General features: G+C 38.5%; 1 protein-coding gene across 2 annotated transcripts in view; it reads left to right on the top strand.

The window, feature by feature from the left end:
• The window catches only part of PPARGC1A (PPARG coactivator 1 alpha), a 563,553-nt gene extending 557,977 nt beyond the window's left edge, over nucleotides 1–5,576 (top strand). For both annotated transcript variants that reach the window (XM_019480208.2, XM_019480212.2), the window contains exon 13: nucleotides 1,894–5,576. In XM_019480208.2, coding sequence (XP_019335753.1) covers nucleotides 1,894–1,997 — 104 coding nt within the window. In that variant the 3' untranslated portion in view covers nucleotides 1,998–5,576. The remainder of the gene's footprint in view (nucleotides 1–1,893) is intronic.
• Nucleotides 5,577–16,468: the final 10,892 nt, after the last annotated feature.

Raw genomic sequence — 16,468 nt, 5'->3', positions numbered from 1 at the left:
ATATTTTTTCTAACCAATTGATGTCTTTTCAGAGTAAATGATAAAGGTGATATGCATTGTTCACAATGAATATGCTATAATTCACTTCAACCTGCTAAATAGATAGTGTAAAGCTGAGAAAAGGCAGCTGACTGCTGGAGAGATATAGAGCTCAGGATGAAAATATAAAAGGTGGCAAGTCATTTGTTCAAATGTTGGCTGATAAAAACACTAAAGACAGATTGAAGTCTTGACTTGATTTGACTTATCTTCAGCAGTGATGAAGCCAGAGGTATTTCTAGTATCTCAAAATATCTAGGGTTTAAACTAAGCTGCCTGAAGAGGACCCTCTTGAACATTATTCATCAGTGGGAGTGGTCCCTTGAAGATCTTTCCATATTGAGCAGGATCGGTAAGATAGTTCATAATAGGATATCTTTACTTTGTCCTTTTGACAGCTTGGGTGTCTCTCTACTTCAGATTGCTTTCCCTGTATTTCACAGGGAATCTATATCTGTGATAGAGAAGCAGCAGAGTGAACTTACAAATTCATGAGTCAGTGTAAAGGTAGAAATTAATCCTCTGTGGGTTGAGTGTCTAATCTGTAAAACAACAACAAAATGTCTTGATGTGCGTTTGAAGTGATCAAAATTTAGCACATCAGTGAGGCAGCATCCTTTCAGAGTTAAAGGAACTTGCAGTGAACATTGTATGTTCAAAATATTTAATAGGTCTAGCTAAAGCCTTATGAGTAGCTAAAGAAAAGAAATGTTAGGAAAAAGATATTACCCCCAAACACAAGAACTAGGAATCATCACTATTTTAAGTAGTGATGGGTTTGCAATGAAATGCTCGTGCTATACTATTCTGCAAGCATATGTCTCCATACATAACTTTTTCTACATGAGTAGCCCCAAGAGTGAAGTTATGCATCTGTTTAAACAACTGTAGAATCTAGAACACGGTGTGTAGATTACCTCCAAAACTCGCACTTCATAGCATTTTATTCATTATCATTATTATTATAATTTATCATTACTATTAGCATCTAAAAGTTCCAGCTAGGATTTGGGTCCTTGCTGTATGAACACAAAGATGTTAACCTGAAAATTAACAATATAATGTAATAGACAAAGCTGGACAAATGTTGGAAATGGAAATAAAGATACAGGGAGGTGAAGAGATTTGTACATAGTTACAGTGAAGGTCAGGTTACATTTCAGAATTTAAACCTGAATCCCAGTTCTCTGTCCTGACTAACAGACCAATGGCTTTGCAGAACCAACCTGTAATGCATTTCATAATGGAAATAATTTTGGAATAATGGCTGCTTGCAGACGTTAAAAAAACAAAAACAGTGTTTTACTGTAAACTCTGTGTGCTCCCAAGCTGAGCCCAGCGCATGCCCAGAAGAGGCAGCATGTTAGTTGGACCCGGCTCACTTGATGTCTGTATAGATTGAATGCTTTACTGGGGCTTTTTTGGTCCTTTTATGTAATAGCTGATTGACTCAGCTTTAGATAAAAGCACCAAAAAGGCCCGCTGAACCGCCTGATCTATACAGATGCTGCAGAGCTGGGTCAAAGTAACACACTCCTTCTTTTGGTAAAGTGTCAGGGAGGGGGGTTGGGTTTTTTGGGGGTTTTTTAGTATCTGCAAGTATCCAGTATGTCTTGTGACAGTTGCATGCTAGTGGCACAATTATTGGCATAGTAGCTTGGTGGGTGGCAAAAATACCTTATCTTTTTATAGGCCTCCAAAGAGTAATGTGTCAGCACATTGTTCTTTGGAATCCTGCCTGCTTTACATAAGGTAATTTTCAAGCTCTTTTCCAATAACATTGCTGTTTTTTCCTTTCTCGCCCATGGAGTTTGCAAGGCCTCTTCACTAACCCTTTGTCCCTCTTGGTTTCAGATTCAAACTCAGATGATTTTGATCCTGCTTCCACTAAAAGCAAGTATGACTCCATGGATTTTGATAGTTTACTGAAGGAGGCACAGCGAAGCCTGCGTAGGTAACATGCATCACATCCGAGGATAATGGAGGGATGACGAATACCTCACGGACATCATGTCCTTCAATAACAGACAATTAAAAAGTCATAATTAGGAATTTCTCCTACTTTACACTCTCTGTACAAAAACATGGTTTACATGAACACAGCTGCTCGAAGAATGAAGAGGCAAAATGGATATCCAGTAAGCACATGTGTACCCATGGGTGTCAGTTTTGCTTTCCGGGGTGTTTGGTGGCAAGGGATTCTGGTGTTCATAGAGAGTACAAGTGTAAACCACTTGCAATGGCAGCAGTTCCATAGAGATACGCTTAAATGTCTAACTTCAAAATGTGTATATATTGCCTTTTAACAAGACAAAAACAAAAAAAGCAAATTGTGAACTACAACTGCTGATGTCTGGGAATCAGGCACTGCATTCTTTTCTTTCTTTTTTTTTCTTCTTTTTCTTTTTTTTATTTTTAAAGAAGCTTCTTCTCACCATGCAATGATAATATGACAATCCAGAAGAAACCACAAGTCATAGAAGCCTGCTGTCCTTTTATTTTTCCTCATGGAGAAAATGAAAGGCTAAAACTTTTCTAACATTTTGAAGTTTCATCTTTTAATTCTGACACCCATGTAAATGTCCACAACGATGATCTTCCACAGCAGAAATTTCCAAGCCTTGTTAATGGTCAAGTGTGCAGCTTGTTCAGCGATTTTACTCTGATAAGTGGACATGGTATTACATTATTAATGAGAGTTGGGTATAACTATCTGGAGTGTGTACAGGTAGTTTATTTGCTACATTCTCTAAAGTAGTTGAGTATTTACAAATGTTAAATGGAGTATTTTTATTTTGTGTACATACTGTATGACAATGTTCTTTTTTGTTACAGCTATGCACTGTAAATGCAGCCTTCTTTTAAAAAAACTGCTGAATTTTTCTTAATCAAGAATATTCAAATGTAATTATATGAAGTGAAACAATTATTGTACACTAACATATTTAGAAAGCTGAACTTATGCTTATATATATTTGATTGTAAAAAAAAAGAGAAAAGTGTGTGTATGTGTGTGTGTGCGTGTGCGTGCGTGTGTGTGTGTTTGTTGAGTGCAAAAATATTAATGCTTTACTCACATTCATCCCTTGTTTGGTGAGCTTCTGTAAGAATTTGTCAAGAACTATCCTAGCCCAAAAGGCATTAACCACTTCTGCAATATTTTTCCACATTTTTCTCATGGCTTGTTTTTCTTTTGCAGTTTTATACACTGAATTTGTTAGGGGAATGAAATTTTCTCATCTAAATTTTCTAGGAGATATCATAATTTTGTGTCAAGTCTCTCAACTGGGTAATCATTAAGAAATGTTTTTATTTATGTCTCAACAGTAATTTTGGAATGAGAAGTTTAAATCTTTTTAAAATGCTGTTTTGTTTTATTTTTTGTGATTTTCATTTGATAAAAAATGCTGAGGTATTAAGTACAGTATGATTTTTATGATAATTCTGTGTGTCTAAACACTGTTCTTGAAGCCAGTAATCTTTTCATTAGCAAAGTTTAATGATGGTATTTATCTATATTTTTTACAGTTATGCATCCTGTATAAATACTGAATCTTCATTCCTTTGTTTACTAAAAAGACATATTTATCGGTTACAATTATCCTATTTATTATAAATTATGAGATGACTAAAATAATAAAAAGGCCAGTGGAAATTTTATACCTAGGATGCATGACGGTTGTCAGGTTGGAGTAAGTGCTTCGTTTGGAAAATTCAGCTTTTGCAGAAGCAGTGTTTTTTTTTTTACTATGCACTAGCATGGCCTCAGATGTGCCCATGACATTGTTGTTGATGACATTGCTTCTGCTAAATTAAATAGAAACTTCAGGAAAAAACCTACCATTCTGAGCATCGGGATTTCATCAGAACTTGGAGCCTGTAGACTGAATCAGTAAAGTTTGGAGGCTGCTTGCAAGTTTATATAGATTGGTATTCTATTACTGTTTGGCATTCATGACTTCTTTTAAAGATATGGCACACCTACCTATTTAATTTCTCTTCTCACCCCCTGTCTTAGAAAACTGATTTCACCCCCAAGCCAATGCAGCTGATTTTGATAGCTGCACTCATTTTATCACCAGCATATTGTGTTCTGAGAGATTCCACTGTCTGTCCTGTCGGATGCTTGCTTGATTTTTTGGCTTTATTTCTGAGTAGATAGATAGCAATAAAAAAGAACTTTTTCACAGGTTCTGTGTTACAACTGTAACATCATTTAATCTGCGTAATTCTTGTTGCTCCGTAGGTTAAAATGCAGGTATTTTAACTTTGATTGTGTGAATGCCAAACTAAAGTTTACAACTTTCCTTTCTGGATTTTGAGTATCTTCTGTTGTAAAGAAAAAATATTAAAAGCAATAAATTATTTTTAAGAAATCAATATTTAGTATATCATATTATGTGTTCAAGGACCAGATGCATTACCTATTTTGCCTTTAAATTTCTGTGATTAAATTTTAAATACATTCTATTTTGCCCTGGATTGCTGACATGAATAAATTGGTGTGCTTTTTTTTCCTCTCCAAGCAGACATTATGTCACGGTTCATTTTTTTTTTACTGGCCTGACAAATATTCTCATCTTGAAGATGGCTTTCCTCTATGGATTTACAAATTACATATGAAATTAACGTAGAACTAGGATTGCTGAATAATCTGAATAAAGCTATTTGTATCTTTTGTAGTCACCGTAGGTTGCCCATCAAAATGTAAGCTTGGTGTTTCCTTTTTTAAGAGAATATTTTCAAATTAGTACACAAATCATATTGTCATTGGAGGCAAATTGCAGCATAGCTCTATATGTCTTTTAGATGAAGATCGTACTCTTGCTTCTAAACTGTGGTAAGTACCACATCTGCAATGCTGGTAACAGAACTGGTACTTGGAAACTACGGTCTTTTCTAGAGATGTAAAAGAGTAATTTCTACATAATGCAAAATGATACAAAGCCAAATGGAAGGAGCATAAAACTGGGGGCGGGGGGGGATATCAGTCTGTGCTCAATAACTCCAAACAACATTGGTTACCACTGATAGCAGCACAGAGAGGAAAGTTTGTGCCTCTGGGTTATACCAGTTGGGTCAGTTGAAAAAAAAAATACCTCCTTTACATCCCTTTAGATGTAAGCTTACAGTAGGTAATGATTATGTGTCCTTTTTGATGGCTGTAATGAGAACTTCAATCATTGTAGTATAAGATCTGATCTATAAATGACCTAGAATAGCCATGTAATATAATGTGATTATTCTAAATTTGTACTTATGTGACAGGCATTTTCAATAATGTGAACCACTGATCTGATGGAGCTACTGTAAAATGTGTACAGTAGGTGAATGTGTAAAACTATTGGTTGGACTATGCTGAACAGGGAAAGTAAGCTATTAGTTTAGCCCAAGCTGGGCTATTTTCCACCTGCCAATTCTACCTGTACTTTTGTGGTTTAATCCATTGTATAAAAATTCCTGTGATATTTTTTTTAAATGTGCAGTACACATCAGCCTCACTGAGCAAATAAAGGGAAACGAATGTTTCAAATCCAGTTGTTTCTCTTATTTATCACAAGTGAATAAGTTGTACATTTCCTAACTGGATATGCACTGGGTTTCTGTTAGAACTGTGTTATAGCCAACTTCATCAAACAGTAGCACCACATGCATCACAGTTGCTGTTCTGTATTTTGAGCAAGAAAACAAAAACAGTCAGTTAAAAAAAGAAAGCTACCATGTTAGGTGAAAAACGGCTCTCAGGCTTTCCACATAGGGTCACATTCAAAGAGGGTCACTTTCAAAGACCAGCACATACCTCATAGGAAAACTTTGAAAAGCTTTCAATTCAGATATAATTTGAAGAAGAATTACTGGCACTAAGGGAGCTGTAATAAGGGATACTGGTTGCATCTACATGAGATGTTAAATGATCAGTAGACTCATTCTACTGCACATTAGTGCGGTAGGCAAAAACGATGCTAATGTGCAGTAGAATGAGTCTACTGAGTATTAGCATCACAAAACATGCCCCAGCACTACTGATTATGGCACATTTAGTACCTATAATTATGGCACATTAATGCATGTGTAGACATGCCCACTGTCTGTCACTTCTGCATACCCAGCTTAAACCTGGATCAATCTGAGAGCCAGGGGTGAAAGTTAAATTCATTTGATAGCTGCTGTCCTCAATTCTTCCTAATATCTTAGAAGCACCTGTGTCAAAAACTCATCATCACAAGTATAATTTATTAGTGTCTTTGTCTCAGCAATGAGGCCAGTGTATCAATATACATGGAGAAGTGAGGCTCGAATCTTCTGGGTCTGGCAATGTGCAGGTAAGGTCTGCAGAGGGCAGTCAGGAGTATGCCATACCCAGAACAATGACCTGGGCAACTGTACTCATACCCCTTTCAGCATGAATGCATACAAAAAGAAGAAGCATGAAAAGATGAAAGTGGACTTGCAATTGGATACACTGATGAGCAGCTAATGACTAGGGAAGCCAGTTAGGAGAAAGAACAGAGCTCCATTTTATGCTTCTTTGCCAGAAGCCATTCACAGCAGCCTAACTGTTTAACTAAACAGTACCATGAGGTTGAAAAGGCCCCTCAATTATTCATCAGGTGAGCTCCACCTCTGTGTGATGCTGCTTTGGGATTTTATTTCTTTTATGAAGTGGGGAGAGAAGATAGTAATTCAGGAATATTGGCAGGGTGGTGTGAAAATGCTCGCATTGCTAGTAACCAAGCTGGATTCGTTCAGTAGGCAAACAAAGGATAATCAGTCCTATGAAGTTCAGAAGCAGGTCTTGCAGCGCCGACCACCTCCACCCTGTCCAGATGACAGTTTATTCCAAATCCTGCTGTTCATTAAATCTTTGCTCCTCATTTAATTTCCTATGGCTCTGACTTACACTGGAAGCAAGAAGCATTGCAGTTATCCAGTTTTAAAAGCTGACTGGTATTTAAGGCTGTAAACTGTAGGCTGCCATCATAATTAAATGACATTGTTTCAGCATATGGGCCTACTTTAATATCCTTTCATTCACTTCATTGGGCAGAGCAGTATAAGCAGATCCTGTTGCACTATTGGCAGAGTAGGAGGAAAGATGGGGCATAATTACCAAGGACCTAAAACTGTATAAGTAAGACATCTCTATGCAGCGTCTCCCTGTCTTCCCTGTCTTAGTTATGTGGCCTTGGGATGGGCTGGGCTGGGCAGGCTGGAGCAAGCACAACAGCTGCAGAAGCTGTTTGGGCCATGGGTACTGGGAACTGATGCGATTGTGAGACTTCATTTTGCAGTCTTGGCTTTAGACCCCTCCTTCCTTGAGCTCATTATCTATTCAATCAAAAATCTTTCTACTTCTTCCCACGGGTTCCCTCTTCAATGTCATTGTCTCTTTACCTAGCTAATCCTTTCTAAGCCCAACCTACTACAAAAGGTACTTCCCATATTTGTACAGTGCCTGGCACTGGGTCCCCCTTCTCAGTTGGTCTCTAGGCACTACACTAATCCACATTTACAAACCCTGAATGAGACATGAGTGGCCATGTTGGTCTGTACTTAGGGAGAAATTTGGCCAAATCCTAAATGTTGAGCTTTTTGTTTACTTTGCACTCAGCACGAAACTCTCCTGGGTAGGATTTGCATTATTAACTCATTCCAGATCAAGTTTCAGATCAAGTTAATGCTTAACATTTAGCAGACAAAGTCATCGCTGATGTATTTAATCAATGTCCATGGAGGTACACAAAGAATGAAGTTAGCCCCGTAGTTTTCTAGTCACTATGCTTTTTAATGTAATTTGTTTATTCATGTCATGGTTTTACAAAGCTCTTTGATGCTTGCAAGAAGCACTCTAGTAAATTTGCAATAAAGAAATGTATTTCCTTTTCTCTTCATGCCCTCATTTCATATTATTAAGGTTTATTGTAGAAAATCAGGGCCTCATTTATTAATAAAACCTAGGACTCTGCTTGAAGGTTTTAGAAATGAATACCAAGAGGTAGGCAGCTAAATAAGTGGCCTGATTTTCAAAAATGTTAAATCCAGCAGCTCCTACTGACTTCAATTATAGCTGCTGGTGCTCAGCACTTTTAAAATCAGGCCACATTTTCAGAGCCCCAGTTCAGCAAAGCATTTACATTTGTGCTTAAGTCCATCCTGATTCAGCAAAAATCTTAAGCACAAGTGTTTAAGTTACATTGCAATCAAGTGCTTAATTGCTTTGTACAGAAAAGGACTGCAGAATTGGGGCAGATGTATATAAATATGGATTGGAACACATAATATTAGACACCCATTTTTTAAAACCTTGGTCTTACATAGGTTGTAATCTGGTAGTATCTCTCTAGAAAACAACTAAGGTATTATGTCTGTTAACAGTAAAAATGGTGGAAGAGAAATGATAGAGAATCTTAAATAAAGTCCAAATTGTTTCTAAATTAAATGTTTTTAAGGCCGCCTATACAAGTGCAGTGAGGCTGCTCCAATGCACTGTAATTACAGCAGGTCAAAGCAGGCTCAATTTATCGAGTCTGCTGGAGTGTGGGAATTACCGTGATCCAGCATACTCCAATGTCATGTCTGTCAGCATCCCAGTGGTGAAAAATGGCAGCAGGAGTGCTTTAGTTTGTTTGATGAGCTTTAGTTAAAGTGCCTCCACCGCCATTTTTCAGCATGGGGACGCTGATACATGTGACATTCTGGGCACTTTAATGAGAGTGGCTGTCAGAGCTGCTCTAATTAAAGTGCCCCCTCCACTCCTGGAGCACATCTATAAATGACTTAGAATTCTATGCCCATGAGGCTTATTAATATTTTCTCTCTTCATACTAGTAGATTCATATGTAGTTATTCTATTGTTATCCATAATTAATTAATGAGGCATTTCTTAACTTTTGGCTAATGTAACTTTTTCCTGATATTTTACAACTTACTCTTAACATTGATATTCCATGTTCACAAGCAAACTAAACTATAAATCAATTTTCTCTACTTTATCAAACAGTTGAAAGTAATAAAGAAGGTCACATATCGTACAGTATTTCCTTGGAGGTTTCTAACATCATGATTTAAAGCTCAAAAAGATCGAATCAAAAGTTGAATTAATCCCTAAGGGAAAAGATTCTATATAGATTCCATTGGTAGATACAGAGCATCCCATCTTCACTAAAAGGTAGTGTATTTGCTAATATGTTGGGAGAAAGGTAAAAACTCCCCTCAAATAAAATAAAATGTAATATCCAACAGAAGAAAGTGAAAACATCTTGTACAGTCTCACCACTTCCTGTGCATCAGCTTTTCTTCAGCCCATGGCAGGGATTACATTTATCATGCCATTAACATATCATAACATGCCACACACTCAAGAAATTTATCACACAATTAAATGGCAAACCAGTCACATGGTTCTTCCACGTTTAATGAGGAATGCCTTTGCGGGTATTTTGTATCATGTTTTAATTTGCACACGTATTCACATTTGCACATTTATGTTAGTTTAAAGAGCATTGGGGAAGTTATTCCCTGGTGCTGGGTTACCCCTTTGAACATGCCAGTGTATTGGGAGCCCAGGATCAGGGAGCTGTTCCCTGATCTTGGCATCCCTGCATGTTGGCAAGATGACTAGTCCTCAGTGCCCTGCTTTGTACAGTGTCCTTTGAAGGTCATGGGTGCATGAAGCCCAGAAACTGCCTTCCTGATCCTGGGATTTCTGTGCTAGCAGATGTATAATGGGATCTGATGATTCATAGGATCATAAAAAAGTAGGGCAGGAAGGGACCTCCAGAGTTCATGTAGTTCAACCCCCTGCCTGAGGCATGATCATGACTATTCAAACCAGCCTGTACTAATCTACTGTCTAACCTATTGGCAAAACTACATAGTTAACCCTGATACAACCACAAGACAGAACAATCTAACTTGTCACAGGCAAAGCAGGGGGACCACAGTGGCCAATATTCTGCTGCTGCAGTGTTGTTCAAATACGCATGAGAGATCCAAGGAAAATGGCCAGCCTCCCTCCCCCCCGCCCTCCCACAACACAGAAAGACCAAACTCCCCCCCAAAAAACAAAACAAAACCAAACCAAACCAAACCAAACCCCAAACCCATAAAAAAACTCATAATCTGTACCAGTCTGATCATGGGGTACAATTCCTTCCTCAACCCAAAGACAGTGATTGGTCTGACCCTAAATTTTATACCAGATCCCATTGCCATCAATACTATTGCAGAAGCACTAAACCAATCACTTTCCTAGAGCACAACTTGCTTCTCTGAACTCATAAAGTACTAAATCTTTTGTTTTGATTAAATAAGAAATGCTTTAAAAATTACACTCAGCTAAACCATGGCTAGCACTGCACTTGTCCTGTGCACTTAATCCCATATTGAAACTTGAATTCAAGTGACCTCACTTCAGTATTTTACCAGTGACCAGACTTAAAGAAAACAGAAGAACTGGTCAGAAAAGGGTAATTTCCAGTAACATTTTTTTGGAAATGTTACTGCTGTTTTTCTCAAAGCTGTAGGCAAGAGCTTACAGGATGCCGAACTTTTGTAATATCCTCATGGTTCTTGCATCTTTCCTTCAAATGCTCATGTGAAGCTGTGTTGTTTTAAAGACATCTGTGATTGCATTTAAAAAAATGTGTACTCTAAACACTACAGTTGGTACAAGTGAAGCAAAGCCCCATCTGAATTTAAATAGGATTAATGCAAAAAATGAATTATAGGTAAAGAAACTATTACAAGTATTTTAAATCATTAACACAGAAGTGCCATAACTAGATCTCTGAAATGCATTGCTCCTTTTCAGACTGCATTCCAGTAGACTGGTATAGCCGGTATATCAGGGCAATATGAGAATATTGTTTAAACTTCCATGCTGAAAATTTTGGTTTTTTATTTGCTAATAGAGAGAAATTTAACTGCATATATAAAGGACTGCAACTGAATTAAAACCATTCTACTGCTTCATTTGCTTTATGATAGATTTTTCAGCCAGACAGTAGAATTCAAAGCCAAAAATAAATGCAAAGAAAACTGTGCCCTAAATGGTAAAATACCAGAATGATTATTGGGCATGTTAATTGAATAAAATATTCTCAGCAATTTATTTTTGACAAAGTGCACTCTACTCTATTAAATTAATACTTGATAAAGTAATAAAATTGTTACAGCTATAAAGTTACGGCACTATGCCCTTAGGCAAGACATTCAAGAGATCCCCTTGGTGTCCTCATATTATTGACTCTGACATTATGAAAAACATGTACTTGTACCTCATACTAATGCTTTCCTATTGTATTTCCAACTTGGGCCTATGCTTAGCCATACAATGTGCTAGCAGTAAACTTAAAAAAAAAAAAGCAGCAGCCACACACTTGAAAAATGATGAAGTGCTCTTTCTCTTTTAACCATTTACTGGAACTGTAGCATTGTAAACTGTAGATTTCTACGGTATGAATAATGTATCATATTAGCTAGACATGCCCTCGGTTATACACTCCTGCCAGCAACTAGTAGAGTGGTGTGTGCTATCACTGAATAATGATTAATTACTTGCCCTTCTGAAGGAGTCTGGTTTTGTAAACTGGTCACAGTGTGTTACGTGGATTGTATCAGCTACACACTGGGGCTACTTGCAATCACATAATGAGACATAATGATGCACATCACAACAATTCTTTGGTGCAGATCTGCACACAATGGGAACATAGATGGAAACCCATTTATTTACTTTATTGTACTTGCCAGTGGGTACAAAATTTTAGCGCATTGCTGCAGTGGTACCCTTGCTCCTGCTGCAGTGCTGACATTTTGCATAAAAAGTGGGCACATCTACACATGCATTAATGTGCCTTCTCTACTGCACATTAAGTTTAGTACCTCTAATATTAGGTGGTACATAAATGCACAGTAGCCTGCGCTAATGCACCGTAACAAAGGCACACAATCTTTTTGTGACATTTAATGTGCAGTAGACTAATTCTACTGCACATTGTTGGCTCTGGATTTAGTACCCAGAGACCTTGTGCTGGGGGGACCCATCCTCAGACCGACCATGACCTTTCCATTCCATAATAGGCAAATTTATTGATACACAGTGGTAATAGAAAAGAAGCAATACAAACAATCAAAAAATTCTATATAGCTACCAAATTCTAGGGCTGTCATCAAAGTACATCTGGCCAGGACATAAGCTCCACTCTGAGACTCTTAGGCGTCAGATGTCAGTAAGACAGGAGTCTGGAGGTGGGATGCTGAGGCCCATAGCCCCCCTCCAGTGGGGTGGATGAGATGGGCTGGTAATATGCCCTCCATGGTGGCCTCGGGGACCCTTCCCAGGGACAGGGATGGGGACCCCACTTGGGGAGAAGGAGGAAAAGGGACAGGGAGGGACAAGAAGGAACAGGGAGGGACCCTTTGTTATTCTCAAGTCTCTGCTTTTGTATTCTCCTTCCTTCCTGATGACTCTTGATCCATGGTTGTCTCTGGTTGGTTCTCTCTCTGTGGTCACACTTCCGCGTAGCCTTCTGAGTCTTCTCCTAATTTGGTCTGTTCTCCCAAAATTGGGACTCAGGAGCCCCGCTCTTGTTAGCAGGTGCCAGTTATCTCATGCTATGGGTAGTATGGTACATACTCCCTTGGTTCCCAGCCTTGTTGGTCTTGTTGTGTTAGACAGTATGGAATATGCCCCCTCAGTTCTCAGGCCATGAATGACTGGTGCCTCCTGAATCTGGGGGGCACCCGCAGAAGCCACCGATGGTGGTGGCCCTGTCGGGGGGGTGGGAGGGGAGCACGAGCCCTACCAACAGCATCAGTGTTGGCTGTCGCAGGGGCACCGGCCCCATCAGGGGGGACATGTGCACCCCCATGCACCCCCTACCAGTTGCCTATGTCTCAGGCTGTGTCCATCTGTTGGCCTTTTGTTAGACAGCAAGTCTGCTTGCAGGGCTCTGAGAAACTTTGTGTGAGTGACCCAAGCTCTTAGAAATCAATTAACCCCTACCACTCATCTTGAAACATTATATTGTATATAGCTATACCAAGAAGCCAATTCCCAAAAAACAAACCTTTAAAAAACATTTCTAAGCTAACACGCACTAGCACATTGGCACAGTTTTTGCTGTGACAAGCTAATGCATGATAGAATTAGTCTACTGTGCATTAAGCATCTCATGTAGACGCACCCAGTGTATAGCAGATTATTTAAAGACCTAAATCACCATCATCACTGTATTGTCTTTGGACAGTGTGTGTTAACTAGAAATGTGAAGAAACCTCCATGGCTGTGAAGTCTGTTTGGTTTGGATACTTCCCAATGTGTATCTGAACTCTCAGACTTGGAAATCTTGTGAAGCTGGGATTTCACATCTGATTTTCAGCATACTCATGTCTTATTTTGTCTGGGAATATTGTGCAAACAGCCTATTTTACACACCATTTCATATTTCTACTTCTGAAAAAAAACAAGGACATTAGAAGATAAGTACTCCAACTCTTTTGAACTTCGAAAAAGGTTCATGTTCTCTGTGTCAAGGTCTATTATATCCAAGCTGGTTTGCTCAACTCTATTAGTCTGTATGTACAGTGAGGAGAACCTTTAATACTAACAATGCATTAAAACAATGATGCCAATACATCAGGTGAGTAGTAAAACTGTTTGTTATCCCTCAAGTGATCTGGACTCTATAAATTCAGTATGACCCCTAAGTCTGGATAGGTCAGTGATGTATATTATTCTCATGCGTGTATTTACTGGTGATATGCTTCTTTGCATATATTGCTTAACATAAAACATCAGGCTTTGATGACCAGATCAGCTTTGCATATTCTTATGCAATGCATAATAAGTCTCAGTGTCCATTCTAGAGACCACTTCTGGTCTTTATTATTTATCTTTTTAATTATATGGTACTGTGGTGAGGCTATTGGGTAAGGCTAGTTAAGAGCACTATTTAAATGCTTACATTCCCAAATAACAGACATTTATCTTGACATTTCCCACAGCCTCACCTTTGCCCAGTAGCAATGTCATGTCCTCAGTCTCTACTTTGCCCTCCTATATATGGCAGTTATGCAAAACATGATAGATTGCTATGCACCCTTTCAGTGGGCAGCAAACAGCCATGAGATTCCTTCATGTGATATCAGATGTGTAGCAACACAGTGCAGGAAATCCATCTGTGTGCAGTGGAAGGAACCCAGAGCCTATTTCTACATTGGTAGTTGATCTTTTAAATATTATTCCTTTAGACTAACATGTATGTATGAAGCCTTGGATCCTTGCATATTGACAGCCTGGGCAGCTAGACCAAGGTCTTTGGGGTTATGTTAATGGATATAGACATGAAACACTGAGTGTGAACTCTCCTTACTCTAAAGCAACAAGAGACTTTTATTAGATATACATCCATGTTCAACAAACCTACTTTACTGGGGGTGATTGCTGACAACTCTGCATCATAGTTCATACAGAAGACATGAACTCATATGTTCATTTAACAATAAAGGAGGACTCTGTGGTGTGAAAACAAAGATGCTAAGAAGTGAATCTCCCACCAGCTAGTCCCTACCAGAATTAATTTATTCCATATGGTTACTTATGGCATTAACCTAGGGCTCAGCTATGGAACTTCTGTTGCTATAGCTGTGTTACACAGATAAATTTTCAGTTTTCACTTGGACCATGTCTACACAGTTGTTACTGTGCAGTCTTTTATGCGTGTATACATTTATGGCATGTATGCCTGCACTGTAACTGGAGTTACTGCCCAGTAGTGTTGCTCAACAGCTTTTATGTGATGCTGACTATGCAGTAGCTCATTGCTACTGCACAATAGTGCCACCTCATGCCTCATGCCTCATGCCATGTGATGCTACTGCGATGCAGTCAGCATTTCGTGTAGACACAGCCAGGAAGAAGCAGCATATAACAACAGAAGCAGTTTTTATTCTGGCCTAGGAACATCTTCCGGATAACAAAACTAAGCCAAGAAAAACTATCTTCTGTTGGCATTGGTGCATCTATACCGAGGATTTTGCTGGTGTAGCTGCATCAGATAAGGGACATGTCCTTTTCACAGCCCAAAGTTTTCCAGCAAAAAATTGTACCATGGACCAGACCTGAATTTCATGGCTTTAGCTTTGCTTCCAACTTTAGGTCCAATGTGACCAGACAAACACAGCAAGTCCCCACAGCTTGCTAATGATTTTAAGCTGGCAAGTTGTTCTCTATTGCTGCTACATTTATAGAGGCACAGTAGTAGAATTTTTGTCTTTATCACCCATGTCTGGGAGGCAAAGAATATAATTAAGATATCTAAAGGGAATTGTAAAGTAATCAGTGATGAACTGCTTACAAGCATGCAGCACTGCTCCAGGCTTCAGGCACTACTGTGTATGTCTGCTAATGCACTGCAAACATACTTACCTCATCAAAGCTCTTATAAGAACTTTGGCTCTGCCTTCATTTCAACTTCTCTTCCAACATTTGCCATTTTTTGAACTATTAAGCAGCATTTTTTTTTTTTTGCTGAAAACTGTTCTTAGCATTTGCTCAAGTAGAAATGCAACAATAGACAAATATAGTTATAGAATCTGCCTTAAATTACTAAAGTGATTATTAGACCCTTAATAATAGATTTATGTATATTCTGGACCACTAGTATTTGCTTTACCTAGCTAAATATTAATTGCATTGGGTATGTGCACACAACATGCTAACATCCATTTAGAATGTATTACATGGATGTAAGTTATATAACTACCTGGAGCAGATAGACAACCAACTCTAAAAAACAGCTACCTTCTCTAGATAGCAGATAATAGCTAATAATAGCTGTCTCTCTTTTAGGTGTCAGGAAACCCAATAATTACCTGTTTTCATTGAACAAATCTCCCGTTCTTGGGATGAAATTGACGAGAGCTGAGAATACACATCCTATACACTGGTGTAACCTGTACCTGTGTATAATTAGTTCTTTCTGTTGGGTAACTTTATTGCAGAGTATAGTGATTTACATTGTAGGGCTACCCATCATGTGTCCAGTCTACAGTTACATGGATGTAAAAGCAGATTAAATTGATGTGAATATGCCCTGTGTCTGCACCTTATACCACTCAATGTCACACAGAGTAGAAATTCTTTGTCCTTAAATAGTTAAAACAAAAGCCACAAAGCAAATTAGGCTAAGCCAAATGGGGAATACCTTGAAGATCTGTAAATAACCCAGGTCTTTTACAATATTCATTTTCTTTGATTATTAACTCACCAGAAGAAGAACCAGTCATTCTTGGTTTTTTGGTGAGAGCGACAGTTTGGCAAAATAATCCTCTTGGCTAGTTGTGGTGTCTACTTATTCTTCAGTAGAAATGGCAATGGTCTATTAATGTAGGTAGGCATCTCTAAATGTGGGAGGATGCATTC

Source organism: Alligator mississippiensis, chromosome 2, assembly GCF_030867095.1.
Source record: "Alligator mississippiensis isolate rAllMis1 chromosome 2, rAllMis1, whole genome shotgun sequence".
NCBI classification, from domain to species: Eukaryota; Metazoa; Chordata; order Crocodylia; family Alligatoridae; genus Alligator; species Alligator mississippiensis.
This window is presented reverse-complemented; position numbering and strand designations above follow the sequence as displayed.